The sequence below is a fragment of the Lepisma saccharinum genome, chromosome 27 (assembly GCF_977018435.1).
Source record: "Lepisma saccharinum chromosome 27, izLepSacc3.1, whole genome shotgun sequence".
Lineage (NCBI taxonomy): Eukaryota > Metazoa > Arthropoda > Insecta > Zygentoma > Lepismatidae > Lepisma > Lepisma saccharinum.
This window is the reverse complement of record NC_139255.1, coordinates 57,227,409-57,246,579: the sequence shown is the minus strand read 5'-3', so window position 1 is coordinate 57,246,579 and position 19,171 is coordinate 57,227,409. Positions and strand designations below refer to the sequence as shown.

The 19,171-nt window shown below is 37.6% G+C and overlaps 2 protein-coding genes across 3 annotated transcripts in view; one reads left to right on the top strand and one right to left on the bottom strand.

Moving 5' to 3' along the window:
• The first annotated feature begins 15 nt into the window (after positions 1-15).
• On the top strand, positions 16-573 carry LOC145980268 (uncharacterized). The gene has a single exon (XM_083113276.1). It carries the CDS (start codon positions 16-18, stop codon positions 571-573), a length of 558 nt encoding a protein of 185 aa, XP_082969402.1.
• Positions 574-3,536: 2,963 nt separating this feature from the next.
• Positions 3,537-19,171, bottom strand: part of LOC145980371 (ATP-dependent RNA helicase DDX24) — a 40,479-nt gene continuing 24,844 nt past the window's right edge. For both annotated transcript variants that reach the window (XM_083113434.1, XM_083113435.1), the window contains exons 6-11: positions 14,473-14,618; positions 11,518-12,130; positions 10,428-10,545; positions 7,122-7,299; positions 6,424-6,581; positions 3,537-3,770 (exon numbers count right to left, since the gene is read on the bottom strand). In XM_083113434.1, coding sequence (XP_082969560.1) covers positions 3,655-3,770; positions 6,424-6,581; positions 7,122-7,299; positions 10,428-10,545; positions 11,518-12,130; positions 14,473-14,618 — 1,329 coding nt within the window. In that variant the 3' untranslated portion in view covers positions 3,537-3,654. The remainder of the gene's footprint in view (positions 3,771-6,423; positions 6,582-7,121; positions 7,300-10,427; positions 10,546-11,517; positions 12,131-14,472; positions 14,619-19,171) is intronic.

The following is a 19,171-nucleotide window of genomic DNA, read 5'->3' as shown; positions in this document are numbered from 1 at the left end:
CTGGCCAAATTCCTAATGGCACAACTCCCAACTTCTGACGGGCAAGTGCCAAACCATGTCAAGAATTCATTGGACTTCATCAAGACCATGCAGAACATCAGAACTTCTCCTGGCGACCTTCTAGTTAGCTTGGACATAGTATCGCTTTTCACCAGAGTGCCTCTTCAAGATTCCTTGAAACTGTTAGAGCAACACTTTGCACCAGACATCATCAGCCTCTTCAAACACACCCTGATTTCAACAGACTTCAGCTACAAGGCCACATACTACGGACAGACAGAAGGAGTGGCAATAGCCAATTTCTTCATGGAGAACTTCGAACATGAGGCACTTAGTTCAGCTCCACAGAAACCTATTGAATTTTACAGATACGTAGACAACACCTTTGTCATCTGGCTGCACAGTGAAGCAGCGCTACAGACGTTCCTGGACCATCTCAACAACCAGCACCCAAACATCAGATTCACCATGAAGGCAGAGACCACTGGCAGCCTTTCCATTCCTGGACATCCTTATCACACGCAAACTGGACCGGACCTCAGGGCACAACGTATACAGAAAACCTCACACTGATCTATTTACCACCAAGAGTTTTCACCAACTAGCCCAGCAGTCAACCGTTTCACCGGGCCATCTCCATCAGCAACACAGAGCACCTAACTTCAAGATGAAATGAGACACCTGCGCACAGGTTTCAGACAGAATGGATGCACAGAAAGCATCATCAGCAAGACACTAGAGCGAGTAATGCACAACAAGACCAACCAACAAACAAAGAAACCTGGAACCTCCAGACAACCAAGAAGAGAAGAAGATAGCCATCATCCCATACACTGGAAACCTCTCCGCTATCATCAGCGGACTTCGAAAGCCTAAAGACGACCTACGACAGAAGACACCCGTGGTTTACTATATGTCTGTACCTGCGGTAAAGCCTTGGGCAAACTGGGAGGTCAATCAAACAATGCTGTAAAGAACATTCTATCCAAGATCCAAGAGAGGCATCGAATCGACTTCACAACCACCAAGATCATCAATAAATCATCCAATTACTGGGACATAATCATCAAAGAGGCAATAGCCATCTATGGGGAGAAGGAAAACCTCAACAGGGACACGAGACTAGAACTGGACCCAGCCTGGCTAGCAATAGTTGACTGGGAGCACAGACGTTGTAGAGACGGCATTTGATTGGCCCGCCATCTACACCATACCTTAACTCTTCTCTGCACTTCAATCCCTGAAGATGAGAGTGACGTTATCTCTCAAATGCTCAGAAGCCTATCCAGAAATCACCTGGCTGATATCCCAAGAAAACTTCATCATCATTCGCCAGTAGGAAAGCTTCAAGAATAAAAGGAAGGTGTGTCATGATTAAGGTCTATCAAATGATCTGCATATTTTGAAATTCAATATTTACCACAATTTTGACAAAGATAGCAATTTTGCATAAATGCAGAGAACATTTGATTTGAATTTAACAATTGTTTAAGTTTATGGTAATACATCAGCTATGACTAAGCCTTGGTATTAATAAGACAACCTACTATAAAATGAAACATTCAGCAAAATTTCACAGTATTTGTGGTAAATCTAAGTCTTAAGCAGTCTTCTAAATATGAAAATGATCACTGTATCTTTTCCTGCAAAGTATGTATTAAAGGTGTAAGTGTACTTGAATACATTGAAAAAACTAGGCCTATGTTTTCTTTTGTACTTTGATGTCCACAATAATATGTAAAAAGAAAAAGTTTTAAAAAGTTATATTTAGAATGTAATTAATTTTCCAGGAACTTTATTTCTAAGTACTAGCAATTTCTGTGATGTATAACAAATTTATTTGGGTGTAAAATTTGCCACTAATAAGCTGTCGGCAAATAGTATTAACTAGTTTCTTTTCAAGTTTTGCAAATCCTATTTTCAAACAACAAAATAGGGGCTACTGGAAAAGCTGGGTCCTTCTAAACATCTTAATCAAGGTCGACAAAGAATTTTGCTGTTTTCCACATATTTGTGGTCACGTAAAATGTTACAAATGAGCATTGTATAAGCAGCGCTGTGTAAATAATGCTGTGTATATATAACATTTAAGTATTGTAATTGAACTACAATAGATGCTTAGTCCAAGAATAAGATTCTTAAGTGAAAGTTTTATGTGCAGTTTTACTATGCTACAAAGTTCTACCTGTGTATTAAGAAAATGTCTTGGAATACATTGTGGAACAATTACAGAAAACTAGGCAAATAAAAAATAATTAAAATCCTGATGTTTTCTAAATGAATTGAAATTCCAATCTGGTGGGGGCAAACAAAGGTGTTGCAGGTTTTATGCATTTTTTTTTAAAAAAAAAGCAGGGTGTGACCATTGGTTGTTTTTTTTAAAAAAATTGTGCTAGTACTTGAGAACCATTTATTACTAAACTCTCTCTGGTGCAAGATTAGGATGCATGGAATTCTTGCGAATATACGTTAAACTTGAGTACAGTAGTACAATTACACACACACAATTTTTTCGTGACAGTTTAGCTAAGATTTTTCTGGTCTGAAAAAAAAACAACAACACAATAGTTATTGATTTGTGCATTATCGTCCGAATGTAATAACAGTAAAGCATCGAGTTCCCAAGTGGATGGTGGCAGAGGCCACTGAAATTAATACAACATTTACAAGTAAGTTTCGCAGATATATCTTTAGTAACTCGCTTACGTCTTATATTACTATAATGTTGTGAAATATGGATTTACTGACTAAAGATGCTGCTTCATTCTCATTGTTTTTGTTATGTTTCAATGCAACGATTATGCGATGAAAGGGTATAAATCAATTTTTGGGTTGTAAAAACAGTGCGCCACGATTATGCAGTGAGAGATTGTATACTGTCTGTCTATCTGTTAAATTACCACAGGACTTGAAATTGTGTATGCATTTGTATTTTTTATGATTACCGTAACTTTTCTTTCACTTTTATCTAATCATTAACATTGTTGATAATTTCACAGTATAAAAAGTATAAAAAACTTACGTGAGTGAGTATAATAGTCATAAAGCTTCGCTTCTTCAGGTATTATTTTTCAGTATATAAAATACTTCGTCATAAATGTAAAAATAAATCCAGGATTAGGTAAAAGATGGTATTGGGATATGGAATTTAAAATTACATTAGGTTAAAAATGCCATGTAGGCTAAGAAATAAATCTAAAAGAACGGTGTACCCATATTACCATACAGAATGAATGACTACTGTAGCGTATGAATGCTACATCCCCTCCAATGAGAACTCCACAGGGTCCGAAGCAGCGCGGGTCCTATCAGTGTGACACAACAGGTGACATGTGTAGCTTGAGTGCCAATTGGACATTTTCTCTCTTGATTGAGGTGGTGAGTTTTCTTCACTGCACTAAACGTTTTTTTTTTTTTTTAATTTATTTTGGTAATAGCAAAAATAATACCCATACACACACACACACACACACACACACACACACACACACACACACTGTCAGAGCAAATAGTGAACAAAATAGATATGTATGCATCGTATTTTATTTGTACATCATATGTTTTGTCTCGTACTTACAAGGCTGGAGTGGATTTTCCTACATAACTGCTGCCTTCAACAATGTGGTATTGTCCCTTCTTCTAATATATGTCCAGCTATTGTCCTGATATCCTTGCTTTTTTAGCTTTGAAGGTCACATTCCTATACTTCCCTATTTTCCTATTATCTTTGGAAGCTTTCACCAAGTCTACAGCTTTTATTTTCTCAGCTCCTAAAACAGAACACAAAACAAGTATATAATCAAGTTATTTTAAAAATATGCAGAAGATATATTTTATTCAGTAATCAAGATCTAATACCTTGTGTTGTTGAAGTGAAAGCAAACTTTTAGAGACAGTTCTGGAAGCCTTCAAAAGTTGATTGATTGAGTGATTTTCACTTTTCTGCTGCTTTTGACTAATCACAAAGATTACAGAGGTTGTTTCCGATCTATGGTGATGATTTCCAACTGCATCTACTTTAAGAGAAACCATGTCGCCACCATCGAGAGTGCTCTATTTGGTGTCCCTGCATCTTGGCAATTGCCCGACAGCGAAGTTTCCACTGTAAAAGACTGGCATGCCAGCCTCAATGACTCCTCCTGACAGACTTTCCATAGCCCTTCAATGGTGCAGGGTCTCCTGTGAGACAAGGATCCTTTCAGTAGGCTGAAGGTGCAAAAGTCCATCCGTGACGCATCAGGTGAATTCACTAGAATGTCTGTGAAACAAATGGCACGAATTCCAGTTTCATCTGCCAATTTTTGGAGGAAGAGCCAGGTTGAGCGAGATGTGTGACTTGACACCTTGTTTTTAGCTTATGAACACACCCCTTGCGTCGTTTTTCCAAACCCAAATCGTAGTGAATCATGGTGTGTGATATTTCTCTGTGTGGCTGGATTCTTCCTGATGACCAGCGCCCGGACATCCCAAATTGTAGCTGGTATGGGGCTAGTGGCAGGCCGAGGGTTGGCCTGTTTCTGCCCCACAGGAATCATCCCACACCTCGCCTTACCTGCCCCTTTCAACACCCATGATATGCCATTTTTGGACACAGTGAATCCACGCACTTTGCACAGTTTTATAATGGCACTATCACTGTAGTTTACGTTGGAAAGTGCAGATATGTAACCCTCCCAATATGCACTGATTTTCGGCGGCATTCTTCCCGATATGCACTGGCCACACCTGTCACGCACAGTCAACGATCCAACGTGCCCACACGACTGGCAGCTTCGCTCTCTTCCCGCTTGGTGGTGCTGCAAGAGGTGTTCAATTTCGTCACCATAGATAGGAAACAACCTCTGTAAGAGTAATGATATAATTAAATTAATGAAAGGACAATCACAAAGAACACCCAGAATGGAATTGGAACCTGGGACCTCTGGTATCGTAGCATGCTATGGCTATTTCAGACATGGAAACTAAAGACATAATCATGATTTGTGTATGGAATTTCTTCAAATTAAAAAAAAAACATAAAAAGGATGAAACCACATTAGCACATTGTACAGTCACTGACACTTTTGAATTGCAACGATCCCATCGGGTCAACAGTATTGATTGCTTGATTTTGCTTATCGTACTTCCTTTTCTACCACTTATGGCTAATCGCAAGGATGAGTGATGACATGACGAAGCGACACTCGCAAAGAACACCCATGGCCAGGCAGGGATTCGAACCTGGGAGTCAACAGTATTGTTAAAAAGTCTCCAGGAATGTAGAAGAGGGGGTGAGTACAATTTTGGAAGCCAGGAGTTGAATGAGGAAGGTTTTAGAAGAGATGCACAGAGGGGCTACATTATGGAGGCCAGGGCTTGATATCAGGTTGTAACACCATAGAAAAAAATATTAATTGCATGTAAGTGTAAAAAATGATGTTACGTACATAATTCTTGGTAGGTGTGGTAACATCGTCACCTTGTAATCAAGTGACCCCAGGTTCGATACCCTGTGGAGGCACATAGTTGTTCAGATTTCACTTTAAACTGTATGGGTGCAGTCTCGAATAGCCTTCCTGTGCATAAACTGTGATCTTAAAAACAAACAAAATTTGGGGCCAGGATTTTTCAATTATAATGCAACAAAAATGTTAAAACTGTGTATAAACATTCTCGATTGCAGCCATAGTGTTCTGATCAGCATCATGCTCCAGACACCTTTTCCCTCCTGGCTACATGAGACCCTCAGCTACATATGGAGGGACATTAGTGGGGAAATGCTCTCAGAGATCCCTCACAAGGAAGCCACCAGATACCCAATGCAGATCAGTACTCAGACTGTTCATAAAAATATCACACCAGTACAATTATTGGTTATTTTGCTGATGATGAAACTTCACAGCCCAAAAGAGTGCATATTTAGACATTTACACAACTATGTTGTATGAATTATTCCTTTATATTAATTTAAAAGATAATAAAATGGCAGGATACTGCACCAAGTTACAGGCTATTTATAAAAAAAAGTAGATTACTGTAGTTACTGCTATTTTATCTACACTCCATCATGCCTCTTTAAGTAATTAAAAGAAAGTACCAATTAGACTAGGGCTGAACTGATATAATTTTGAACCACTGCCAATATTCTTATCAATTCCCACCAACACTGATATTTGAAAACAGTTCAAAGCATTCATAAATTTTAATCTATAAGTTTTCCATTGGAACTACACCATATCATTCTACTAGAGTTTATCTTTAAAACATTCATAACTTCACATGAGATAAACACTTAATCGCAAAAATTCATTTCTCCCCACAATATTGTTGCTTGCATAATCTCCAGGATATATACAGTCTCGCAAAACATCTGGAAAGTTATGGCCAATATAATTAGTTTTTCACTACTACCAAGATGAAGCTACACTGTATTACTGTAGTTACCTATGAATGTAGGCATCTTCAATTTTCCTGTACTTGTCGGATACTTTCCGGAGAAGTCCTGTGCACAGAGAGGGACACTGAGGAGGCTCTTCAACTGCTGCTTTTTCACTGCTATCAGCTTCTTTTTGTTGACTTCTTCCTGCTGGTCGAAGTGTGGACTACCGTATGTTAAGGATGCAACACGTAATATCAGAATTTATGGGGGAGGATTTGTAACCAACTACTTGAATGTTTCATGGCTACATATAGCTACATACATTTTACCAAAAATGGTTTGCATCTTTGCACTTTTAACTTGGACAAATTTTTTTGGTGCTCTTGAATTTATTATGAAATACCAAATGGTTAGAACCACATATTTCTGGTGAATAAAAGATCAAGATATCTGTACGAAAACTGGGCACATTTCGGGATTAAAAGCAGTACGTAATATGGCATTTCAGTGTTAAAATTTGATTTAAAACCTGCAATATTAAGTTCACTCCAAATATTAAATTAAAACCAATCTTTTCTGATACAGATGCCACTATATCCGATGATACCTATATGCATGCACATTTGTTCAACATGAAAGCTGTTGTTTTTTTTACAGTAAGATAGCCATGACTATTCGATTCTGCCACACTGAAATTAATTGGAAACACATAATTAGTCACTAAAACACTGAATAAAGTGAAAGCATCAGTTAGTAAGGATACAGCTCATCGGCATCTAGGAGAAGATCCATGTCCTTCGCAGCTTTCTGGAACCAAGAAACTTCAGCCTTCACCTTCCGAGTGGACAGCTCCAAACGGTCTATTTCTCTCGCCAGTTTCACTCTTTTCTTTATATCTGGGAAAACATTACGATCCACTGGGTACTCGGGAATATCTTTATCTGCAATGATGGAAAGAAACTATGCAAATAATGACTAAAGTTTCTATAACATTTCTACATCTCTCTGGCACCTCAGAACATATATAAAGTATATATTTTTTTAAACCTATTCCTTCTGTTGTAAATTCATGGTTTGACAATAATTGAAAGAGAAAATTCACAAAGAAAAGGAAACTGTGTAAGGAAAAGCATAGAAATAACATATAGTGCAACAGCCATTGAGGGCCAGCACGACAAATCCCTCAGTTATTGTAAGTTTTCATGCTACTAATTCGTAGCTCCCCAATTTCCTCAAGATGGTGGGTGGCCGAAACATCAGGAGAAAAGTTGTTATGCTTTCCTCAGGAGACTCATGGATCCCGTAGCCAGAGCACAAAGCTTGCACCTTAGACTGCACAGCCATCGTGCAGGACAAGTTAAATAGCATGGAACTGAAATTTCATTTTTGAAACACAATCCAGCGTAACAATGAGAATTTCCAGGACTTGAATTCGGGTCTGGCTTACTGTGTCATTGCTCTACCAATCAAGTTACTGAGATGGCCCTGGCTTTGCCTGATCTTTTGCTGTCGAGTTTTACACAGTACATTCAAGCACCATCTACTTACTTGCATATTTTGACTGTTGTTGGATTAACTATGAAGTTAACAAAAGTTTAAGCAAAAAGATTTGGTTTTCAATGAAAGTGACATTTTTAAGTCATTACTAGAGGCACATCTTATTGGTATATAAAAAAGCAAAATTTCGATACAAAAACAGTCAATTTCGGGTTCAAAAGCAGTAAATACAATAAAATTTTGGTGTTCTACTGGTGAAAAACGGATCAAAAGTGGTATATGAAATGACATTTTGGTTTTAAAATTGTGAACATAATCCAAAATTTGATTTAAAAACTGCACTTATTAGGGTAAAAACACAGTGAAGCACATCCCTCATGGCTCATCGCCAGAAACTCGCAGGGACAAGTTTCCGGTAATTCAAAACCATGGAGTCAAATGGGGAAAAACATGGTGGAGCCCCGCTCATCGCAAGATGTTCCCAGGATCAAACACGGTTTGATCTTGGGTCCCTTGTTTCAAGTGGAAGGTTCTGCGATTGGTCCACTCAATGTCACTTCTCCCCTTCGTGGAAGACACCCTCCTCTTTTCCCGCTCAACAGAAAGAATGGGGACCAGTTTGAGTGGGAGAGGCTTGTTCGATGTGCCTGTCCGACATCTGGTTCATTCATTATATCCTGACATTTTTATGGCTTGACTGGGTTCCGTTCGATGAGCAAGGGTCCTTGTGCCGCAATGTGTTTTTACAAAATAAACATAACCCTTCAAATAGCACATTAGCACCAGAGTATTAAGTTTATTCCTGTATAAAGGGACCCATTCTTGCTTCTCAAATATTTACAGCAGAATTGATCAATTTTCCATGAATTGCATAACTCTCAAGAAAAATCAAACTCCACAAAGTTTAAGAGTTTATTTTGCAGTTCATTTCACTTCTTTCGTGACAAAACAGGGTATGAAAATGCACCTCACACCTTTTAACATTAGAATGTGTTATTTCACACTTAGTGCTTTCCTCAAAAACAAAATATGCATACCCCTAGTCATTATCATCAGAGTACATTTAGAAGAAGAAAATATAAATTTTACACTAAGTGAAAATGGTTCTTTATTATCATGGAATGTAAACTGGACATTATTCAATAGGAGAAAAGTTATCCGAAGCACTACACAATGGATAATATCCAATTAACATTGCATGCTATGTTGTAACTTCATGGTATTTGATTAAGCAATGCTAAAAAAAATACAAGATTGGTGTTGAGCAGTATGCTGGATATTATCAGATTTACAGGTAAATCTTGTTGGATTGTATGTATGTATGTCCCACAAATGTGAACTTTTTTCACTGAGTGAGATGAGAACAGAGGCAGGTGAAGGAAAAAAAATAAAACAGACATTTTGGGGTTAAATTTTAGTTTCTTTCCTTATGTTTTCTCAAAAAATTCCATAAAAGTGATATTTTCTCAAAGGGTATTTTTTGGCTTCACAGCCCCGTTCTTAGAAATGATGTTTGGGCATAGTTGAGAACACTACTTTTTTTTCCAGTATGGCTTGATTGATTTAGTTCATTTAAAGGCTTGGTTGGTTGAGTTGGTGTGTGAAGTCCACTTTATGCACAGTAAGGCTAATCGGGACTGGACCTACAATTTAAAGTGGGATCCGAACCACTATGTGTCTCCACCGGGTATCGAACCCAGGACCCCTTTTCATTTAAAGGCAGCACAGGCAGCCAGTCTGCCTGAACTTGTTGTATCATGCACGAATTGTCTTGTCTGTAGGTGCTTCTGTTCAATATTTCATGCAAAATCTCCATTCTACCACCACAACTGACTCACATTTAGTAAATTCTAGACACTTTGTGTTCACTTGTGCATGCTATGTTTGATTTAACTGCATTATACTGCCAATTAGCTAAATCTACAATTACGTGATGGGGTCTATAAGAAGTGCACATGGAGAGAGATTCTTTATGTGCTGATATGCACCTTTTTGCTGTATGTGTTCTTGTACTGCAAACGTTCTAAAACCTGGAGGAAATTATGAAACACCCTGTATTGTAATTTAAATATGTCATATCTTCATATGTACACAAATAATAGAAAGCAACTGAAATACCAACTTGCTAAGAGGTTTACATGCAACTCAACACTAGGGATGGACGATATCGGAAATTTTATATCACAATATATCATCAAGGAAACATCGTCACAGACGATATGATACAATATTTCTTCCGTATCGTGATATCAGCAATATATCATCTCCATGGCATATATCACCAAAATATCAAGATATATATATCGCTAGATATTGTGACAATATATCGCTGTCATGATATCACCAAAACATCACGATGATATATCACTGACATGATATATATCACCAAAATATCATGATGATATATCACTGACATGATATATATCTCACTGAAATATCATGAGAATATATCATCTAGTTGATATCGCCTGGACAATATTTTTTGCAATATTGCAATATATAATCTGGACAATATATCGCCGAACACTACTGAACAGTCATATTTTTAAAAGTTAATAAAAATGAGGCATACCTCTGTCCAATGACCGCAATAGTTTTGAGTACAGCGCAACCTCTTTTGGTTCAATTAATAGAAGAGTTAATCCTTCATTCTGAGCTCTTGCTGTTCGTCCACTTCGATGTACATAGCCCTGAAAGGAAAGCACATGTTTTAGTCTTAAGGTATTTCTATACAAATGTGTAGATCCATACAAAATTCATGTACCTTATTTCCACTCTAATTAGACTGGCAGGATGCGTGCTCTCCGCTGGGTAAACAATACCCAGAAGAAAAGAAAATATAATAATATATAAAAATAAAAAAGTCCAAATTTTAATTGTTTGAACATTTTTATTTCATTATGCAAAGATAAAGATGAGAAAGAAAAGATGGTAAGAAGAGTGTTTTCTGCCATAATGCAAGGACGTGCACTAGATAAAAAATACCCACAAGAAAAATTACTTCTCACGTGTGAATTTTAATTGTTTTAAAGCCTGTAAATTCATTGATTAATGTAATTTTAATAATTTGATTTGAATTGAATCACACAATTGATAAAAAGTAGAAAAATAACATGTTGAAATACCAAACTGAAACATATGAACGTGCATTGGGAGAAATTTAGCCAGGCAGTGTCTCTATGGCTCTGTGAGTGGAACTAACGAAATAACAGATCCTGACACTCGGAAGAGTTCACTGGAAAGGCACTGGAAAAAAGTGGCCTCAGGCAATCATCGGAAGTGATCAAAAAATACATTTCAAAATTGACTGGGTAATTTTTACTCATACAGGCAACCTTCTAGAATCCCATGCCTGAAGTTCAAATTTTGCATAATCTCCAAGATAATTAGACTCAGCAAAAGTGTTGCATGGCATTTTTGAGGACCATGTAAAATACCAAAAACTGCAAAAATATTGGTAAATAAATTCCAACCGATACAGCCCTATTTTTTATCCATCTTTCGTAAATTCTGTACCTCTTCTCCGTATGGCAAATGCTGGTTTCTTTCTGCATTTACCAAAGCTTTGGATGACGAATCCTCCCCCCACTTTTCAGGTTAGGTTTATTTTAGATTAGGTTAGAGAATCAGCACAGCTTCGGAACAAAATACTACTACTGTACCTCGGACGTCCTTGGAACCTGATAGTGAATGACGTGTTCTATGTTTGGAATATCCAAGCCCCTCGCAGCGACGTCGGAAGCCAGCAGCAACCCATTCTCGCTGGAAGAAAACCTTTCCAAGTTCTTCAGCCGCTGCCTCTGGTGCATCTGGGCATGCAGCGGGAAGGGATTGCACTGCAAAATGGAGAAAACTTGCTGAAGACGCCGAACGCAGTCGATGCTGTTACAGAACACCAACGTACGTCCTCTGTGATGGAGGAGGAAGTAATACAAGTAGATGTCCTTGTCCTCAAGGGTGCAGTTTATTCTAGATTCGGTCAAAGTTTCCACTGTTCCTAGCTTTTGAGTAATGTCAACAACTTTATGGTTTGTGATTCCTATCATGTCGATCACACCTTGCAACTTCTTTCCAGGCGTCAGTCTGAAGTTACGCTTCACCTTCTTTTTAATATAGTCTGGGGGATCGTGCACGAACGTTAGGGTTGCTGAAAACACAAAATTCTGTCTTTGCTTTTTGTTCTCTTCATCACTGTTAATCAGTTCCATAATAGACTGCAATTCTTCGAAATGTCCTCTCTCCACCATTCTGTCTGCTTCATCAATGGCGAGATACCTGTTGAACAAATAATTGCCTGTTATTCAACATTTCAAACAGCATATTGTAGCAGGAAAAAATACTCTTCAGATTTTTCTTAAATATGCACATAACCAGTCATAACCATGGGTGTCCATAGTCTTTCCAACATTACAAAAGTGTGTTGCAAGGAAACTATTCCAGTTACAGCAATATGACTTGTGACAGAAGAAAGAGAAACCCTTAAAGTTTAATTACAATGTCACCCTTGTGACGCTTTTATTGCGTGCAGAACGTCTAAGCAATTTTCAATTTTGCGCTATGATGTGTGCAACAACAGAGTCAGTTATCCATCTTCTCAATGTGTCCAGATCACGTGTTGCATATACTCTGTCCATGACAGCGAGGAAAAAGTCGAGAAAAGTTATATATGGTGACTGTGGTGGACAGGGTGTCAGGTCATCACACCCAATCCACGTGCCAGGAAAAAGTCATTTTCAGTTCCAGCGATTGAAGTTTCCTTTAACTGTGCCTTTACATGGAAACAAGCCATGCACCTGTAACTGTGATAGTTTCTTTGTAACGTTGGAAAGACTTTATGGCCACCCTGTATTATTGAGTGAATGAATGATTTAGTTTATTTTACTTCGTTTTTCTGCAACTTTGGCTAATCACGAAGATGAGAATGAATGATGATGAGGTACATGAAGGGACAATCACAAGTACAGAAGGACAGCACACGACATGAGCCTCACGAAGCAGTGATTTATCCACACACCTATGCAATGCATTCTCACTGATATTTCAATTGGGCACCCTCAAGATGAACTCGGAGTTACACCTACGGCAAGAACGATACAAATACCGTTAAAAAAATATTGCGCAAGTGTTCTTAATTTCTTTATAACTAGCTTAAGAATTGCATGAAATGATTCCTGGTAATAATACGTTAAAATTTTGTGTTTTTTATTGTCATCTCTTGTGTTTTGCCTAACAATTGATTAAATCAAGTACTGAACATTATCGGAAAGCAATACTCAAAACGTTAAACTGAAATGTTAACATTATCAAAAAAATCTATTTTCCATCTTTTCCTGCATTTGACATCTTTTTTCTTTTGAAATGTTATGTGATGGGAAGGGAGGGGGGGAGGGTTAATCTCTGGAAACATCTATGAACAAATTGAATTAGGGCGAACATTTTTAAAACGCTCCAAAATATGCACTTAACTTCCCCAAACTTATACCACCCAAAAGTTTCCAACACCCCCCCCCCCCCCAAGGGAAAAATCCAGGATAAACCCATCACGGAGGATTATACTGGACAAGTCCAGACACCAGGGCCTTGCTAGTCTGCAAAATAGTCCAGGGTGCACTACATGGAAGGGATCTTCGCAAAGGGCTACCCCTTACACCAGAATCATATTATTGTGCAAGAAACAACAAATACTTCACAGTTTTAAGTTTTTGTGTTATGCCCACTTTACTCACAGATATACTTATCAAGACTGGACCTACAGTTTAAAGGATCGTTACTACTATGCCATGGGATAGACCGTTAAAAGTTTTCAGTGGGATCAGCACAAAAGAAATGCACTGGAAGTGAGAATGAAATCTGAGGACATTCGATGACCAGCCAGCCTTCTTCTTCATGCAAAATTCACAGAAAATGTGCATCAACAAAGTTGTAATCAGCTTACGGAGAACTGGTGAAGTCAAAATTTTGCTAGGTGGCTCACTTGGCAGAGTCTTGGGGGCAGAATATCGAAACCAACATTCAATCCCTGGATTAATCATAATATTCACTACTTTCATGAAATTCTGGTGCATTTTAAAACTCAATTCCTAGAAGCAGTGAGCTCCTAGGTAAAAATAACATATTCACTAACTTTTCAATGCATTATTATTTACACTCTGTGCCATAAGCTACGAGGGTAAGTCAAAAATGATCTACAATTTTGCCACAACTTTTCTTAGGTTCGCCACACTGCCTTCAGCGCTTGTGTGCTATGAGGTTGTACTTTTGTGGTCATGTGGCCGAGGTTTGATCTTAATCGCTCCATTTTTCTTTTTCTTTTCTTTCAGGACCAAAATGGAGTAAGTTTTGTAATTTTGTTATTTAGCATCACTTATCTCACAATTATGGCTAATCGTGACAATGAGGATTGAATTAGACAAATTTGATGAAGGAAAACTCACCAAGAACATCCATGTCCACTCCAGGATTTGAACCCCAGATAATTTAAGTTGCAAATCTAAAAGTTGACTACTTAACATGCACAGCTGCCAAATCAGTTCCAAAATGGAGTAAGACATTGAGTTTAGAACTTTAATAGTAAAAGAGCAGCTGATTGCTATCAAATCTTTAACCAGTAATCTTACTTGATGTTCTTCACCTGACTGAGGTGAGCGTTTCCCAATTTAATCAGCTCCCACAGACGACCTGGAGTGGCTACAACAATCTCAGGTCCCTTTCGTAATATTCTCTCCTGCTTCTCTTGTGACATGCCTCCTACAACTGTTGCAACCTGGAAATACAAGTAGTGCAGTAAAATCAAGTTTAAACATTAATTTCATTAAGGCATAGAGGGACAATTACGCACCAGTTGTGCATTTATTTTAATATCGTCGGATTGGGCATTGCTATTTAAAAAAGGGATTAGCATGCAAGAGAGTATGAACTTCTCTCCATGTTGCAAGTGAAAACTGTTTTTCAAGTTGATTAGTAAGCTAGACACAATGTTTGAAAAATATGATCAATAAGTATTTACAGAATCCCATGTATTCTTATGGGAAATCAACTTCAACTTCAAGATACGGCTAATCAAATGAGAGTATCGACTTTTCCTACTACAGTGGAACCTCGATTTTACGTTTTTCAGGGGACGAAGCCGAAAAAACTTAAAATGCGGGAAAATGTAAAATCAAGGAAAATTTTGTAACGTTTTGCTGTGTTGGGACCACGAAGATTGAATGTATAATGCAGGAAAATGTAAAATCCGGGTTCCACTGTACTATGACATAGTTTAACGTGTCCTTTTTCCATCCATGTACTTTTCTACGTCATTGGATGTTTGATATTCCTGAGAACGAATAAAAGAATGGTCCCATAAGCCTAATGCATTTCTCCTTGCCTCCTACAGCCATCCTGGCAGTATTGCCAAACCTGATGTGCATAAAAGAGCTACATTTCACCATTAATAGAGCTAAAGGTGACTTTCAAGGAGCTAGATTAATGAAAACTCCATAAAGTGCATCCTAGGGTAATTTTAGGTGTCAGAGGGGTGGGGGTAGTGCTATTACCTTTAGCTTTAAAGTGACAGCAATTTAGTCTTAATTTTCACCTCCTACATTTGGCAGCATCACCCATCTTAATAATCCATTGATGCTCATATGAAATCGAAAAGAGTATTCCCGGATAACAACATTGTCATCTTCACCTTAGCCATGGCGCTATAAAAAAGTAGCTGGGGAGGTAAGAGGGGGCGAGTGGTGCAGCCAATATAACAATATCACATCACGTGCAAAATGCACCCTCATGTCAAAAGTTGTTATTTGTGGAGCGGAGCCAGTGGTGGCATCACAGTGGGGCAGGGGGTGGATGCCACAGTTCACACCCAAACAAGTGCACAAAAGAACCAGATCTGGCTCCAAAAAGAGTGAAGTTGGCAACAGTAATCGGCAGCTGCTACAGCAAGAAAGACCTAGGGGAAATTGTCTCTCCCCCCCTTAAATCAAATTTAAAAAGTGATTTAAATGTATCGACAGACACTATTGGATACTGTTGTACATAGTATCCTGAGTTAAACAGTAGTTACTGCAATGGTTCACAGGAGGAAGTAAAGGCACAACTTATAGCGGCAAATAGGGTGTATTGTGGACTACAGAGACATTTCAAGAGCACAATATTGTCCAGAACAACGAAGTTAACATTTTACACTGATAAGACTTGTATTGACCCTTACTGCAGAAACTTGGACCAGTTCAAGGAAAGATGAACAGTTGGTGGACGGACATCTTTGAAAGAAAGATATTACGAAGAATATTGGGACCAGTACGGGAGAATGGAAATTGGAGAAAACGTTTTCATAAAGAACTCTATAGCTTATATGTAACAGTTATTAGTGTAATAAAAGTGGCAAGGTTGAGATGGGCAGGGCATGTGATTCGCATGGGTGTTAGTGACCTCACTAGTGATGCTGGATAGCCCAGGTGGACAGAGGAAGCGAGGAAGACTTAAATTAAGATGGGTGAATGGAGTGGACGAGGATGTTCGGAAGCTCCAGCACAGAAATTGGAAAGTTGTGGCATTGAGTAGAGATAAATGGAGAAAATCATGGAGGAGGCCAAGGTTCACCAGTGGATTGTAGCACCATAAGAAGAATTACTGCGAAAGACAATCTACCAAAACCAGAATAAGTTTATATTGGTTTTATATTGTTATATTGAATATAACAAAATAATATTTTTTTTTAGAACCATCATTGGTTAATACATTTCTTGAATAGGTACACTACCTTGCTGTCTTCCTTCCTGAGAAAAAATGTCAATTTAAAAAAATATTCAAAAAACAAAATGGCATGAAGTATGTTTTGCATTCATAAGAACAATAGCCAAATGAATTGAATTACAGTTTTATTACAAAAAAATTAAAATTTGCCTACTTAAACTTAATAATAAGTAGGGATGGGCTGATATGAAATTTTGGCTGATACCGATATAAAACTTACTGATACCGATAACCGATATTCTACCGATCCGATATAAAATTAGAAATGGTCCTTGAAGAACATGAAAGGTTCATTGACCTCTTTAATAAATGTATGTTTCAAGGTGACTGCAGTGCAAGAGAAATTGCATATTTAGACATTTACTTTTTTAGAAAGTAGGGCATGGATATCCATAAAAATTACAACAAAATGGTAGAATTTTGCACTAAATTATCAGATAATAATCGATATATCGGATCGGTAATATAATCGGTAATTTTACCGATACCGATAGAGTACCGATTAATCAGTCCCATCCCTAATAATAAGTATTGTTAGAGCACAGTACCTATGGTCAAGCTAGCCCCAACCTCTGAACATTGCAACATAACATGATGGCATATCAGGGAATGTGGAGGCAGCCTCCCACATATCCACAATCTTAACCGTTTGTGGAAGTGGTGTGGTCAGCATGGTGCTCTGGCCACCTTTAACCCTGCACCCAGGCTGGGTGAACTCCAGAGCCATTCTATGCAGACATATTCCTGGAAAAATTCCCACCTGAAGTCACCCACCATAGGATTCAAACCCGGTCTCCCACAAGGTGGTCAGGAATCATGTCAGCTGGACTTGGTTCATTTTCAATTAGTTTCAAATATTCTAAACTTGTACATAAGAACATGAATGAGTTTGATGTGGTACTGGTTGGGTCTTCTTTCAATTGTAATTTTAAAAATGTGTTACCCTCCATTAGGCACGTCATTTTCTATAACATGCATAGACACTTGGGGTACACCTGTACCCCAATCCTTTAGGTATGAAATGCACTGTGAATTATACTGATCATGTGTGCAAAATATTCTTCCTTTGTCTTCGAAGATCAGCTGCAATTTTCTGCTGCTCTTTCAAAGTGATATAATACAGCAGTAGTGTACGCAGGATTTCGTCAAGGGGGGGGGGGGTTATTTCTAAAACTTTCTCCAAATTCACATTACCTTTGATTTATTATACTTTAATTAAATAATAATGATCACAATTAATTAATAATACTTATAATTAATTAATTAGCTCAATTACTACTAATAATACTACTAATACCACTACTACTATTATGTAGTAGAGATCTACATAAATATACCATTTACGAAAACAATAGAAAGAAATTACTTTCTAATCATTCAATTTTTATCAAATCCTGAGAGCATTTTTTTGGTTTTGTTTTTGTTTTTTGTCTGGTCAACGAGGTGAGACATTTTAAGGGTGAAGAAAATCCATAAAACAAGAAAATATATTAAAATAAATTGAAATAATTAAAGTATGGAACTCATCCAAGAAGCTGCGGTGGTCTGGTCGGTAGAGAATCTGACAATCACGCGGGAGATCCGGATTCGATTCCCGAAATTGGTTGGAATTTTTCCGGCTTCTTCCCCGCATAAATATCCCCGATAATTCACATCTGGATTGTCTCACTGTTCTTACCAACAAAACATTTTCCAATAGTTAAGCTTATTGTCGTTTGAATAATTGTCTAGTCAACAAGGTGAGACATTTTAAAGAGAGACATTCAAACGTGCTGCGGTAAATAATACAATGGAAAAGCAGACTGGTGACTGTATTCTTGTCCGCCTAGCCTTTGTCTATACATTAGAATCTAACAACGAACCAAGAACTTTCTTTAGTTAATTCTCATTGTTCACACAAAAAAATACATGTTCATTGAACACTGGCGTACGTAGAGGCATGGCCGATTGTTAGAGGCACATACTTTTGGTAAATAAAAAAGCAAAATATCAGTATAAAAACAGTCAATTTCGGGTTCAAAAGCTGTTATAGCGGTGAAAAAGCTGTATATAAAATTACATTTTGGTTTTAAAAATGTGAAAATAATCCCAATTGATTTGAAAACTGCACTATTACACAAAATAAACATATCCCTTCTAATAGCACATTAAATCATTACCAGAATATTAAGTTTATTCCTGTATAGAGGAGTCCATTTTTGCTTTTCAAATATTTACAGCAAAATTAATCAATTTTCCGTGAATTGCATAACACACAGGATACTTCAGACTTCAGAAAGTGTCGCGTCGGTATATAAACGGTAAATTTCGTGTTTAAGAGTCTATTTCGCATTTTGCAGTTCATTTCGCATCATTTCGTGACAAAACAGGGTAGAAAAATGCACCTCACACCTTTCAGAAACCTTAAAAATTAACATTGCAATGTGTTATTTCAAATTTCGTTTTCTTTTTGTCAAAAACGAAATATGCATGCCTCTACCGATGATGCTACAGCCCCTACCAAAATTTTGAGAAAATCAGAATTTTCAAATAAAAATCCGTTAAGAACTTTAAAAAATCAAAATGTGTAAA

Bases quoted from the DNA above. Each gene is read 5' to 3' on its own strand.
- LOC145980268 (XM_083113276.1), top strand. From the start codon at position 16: ATGGCACAACTCCCAACTTCTGACGGGCAAGTGCCAAACCATGTCAAG.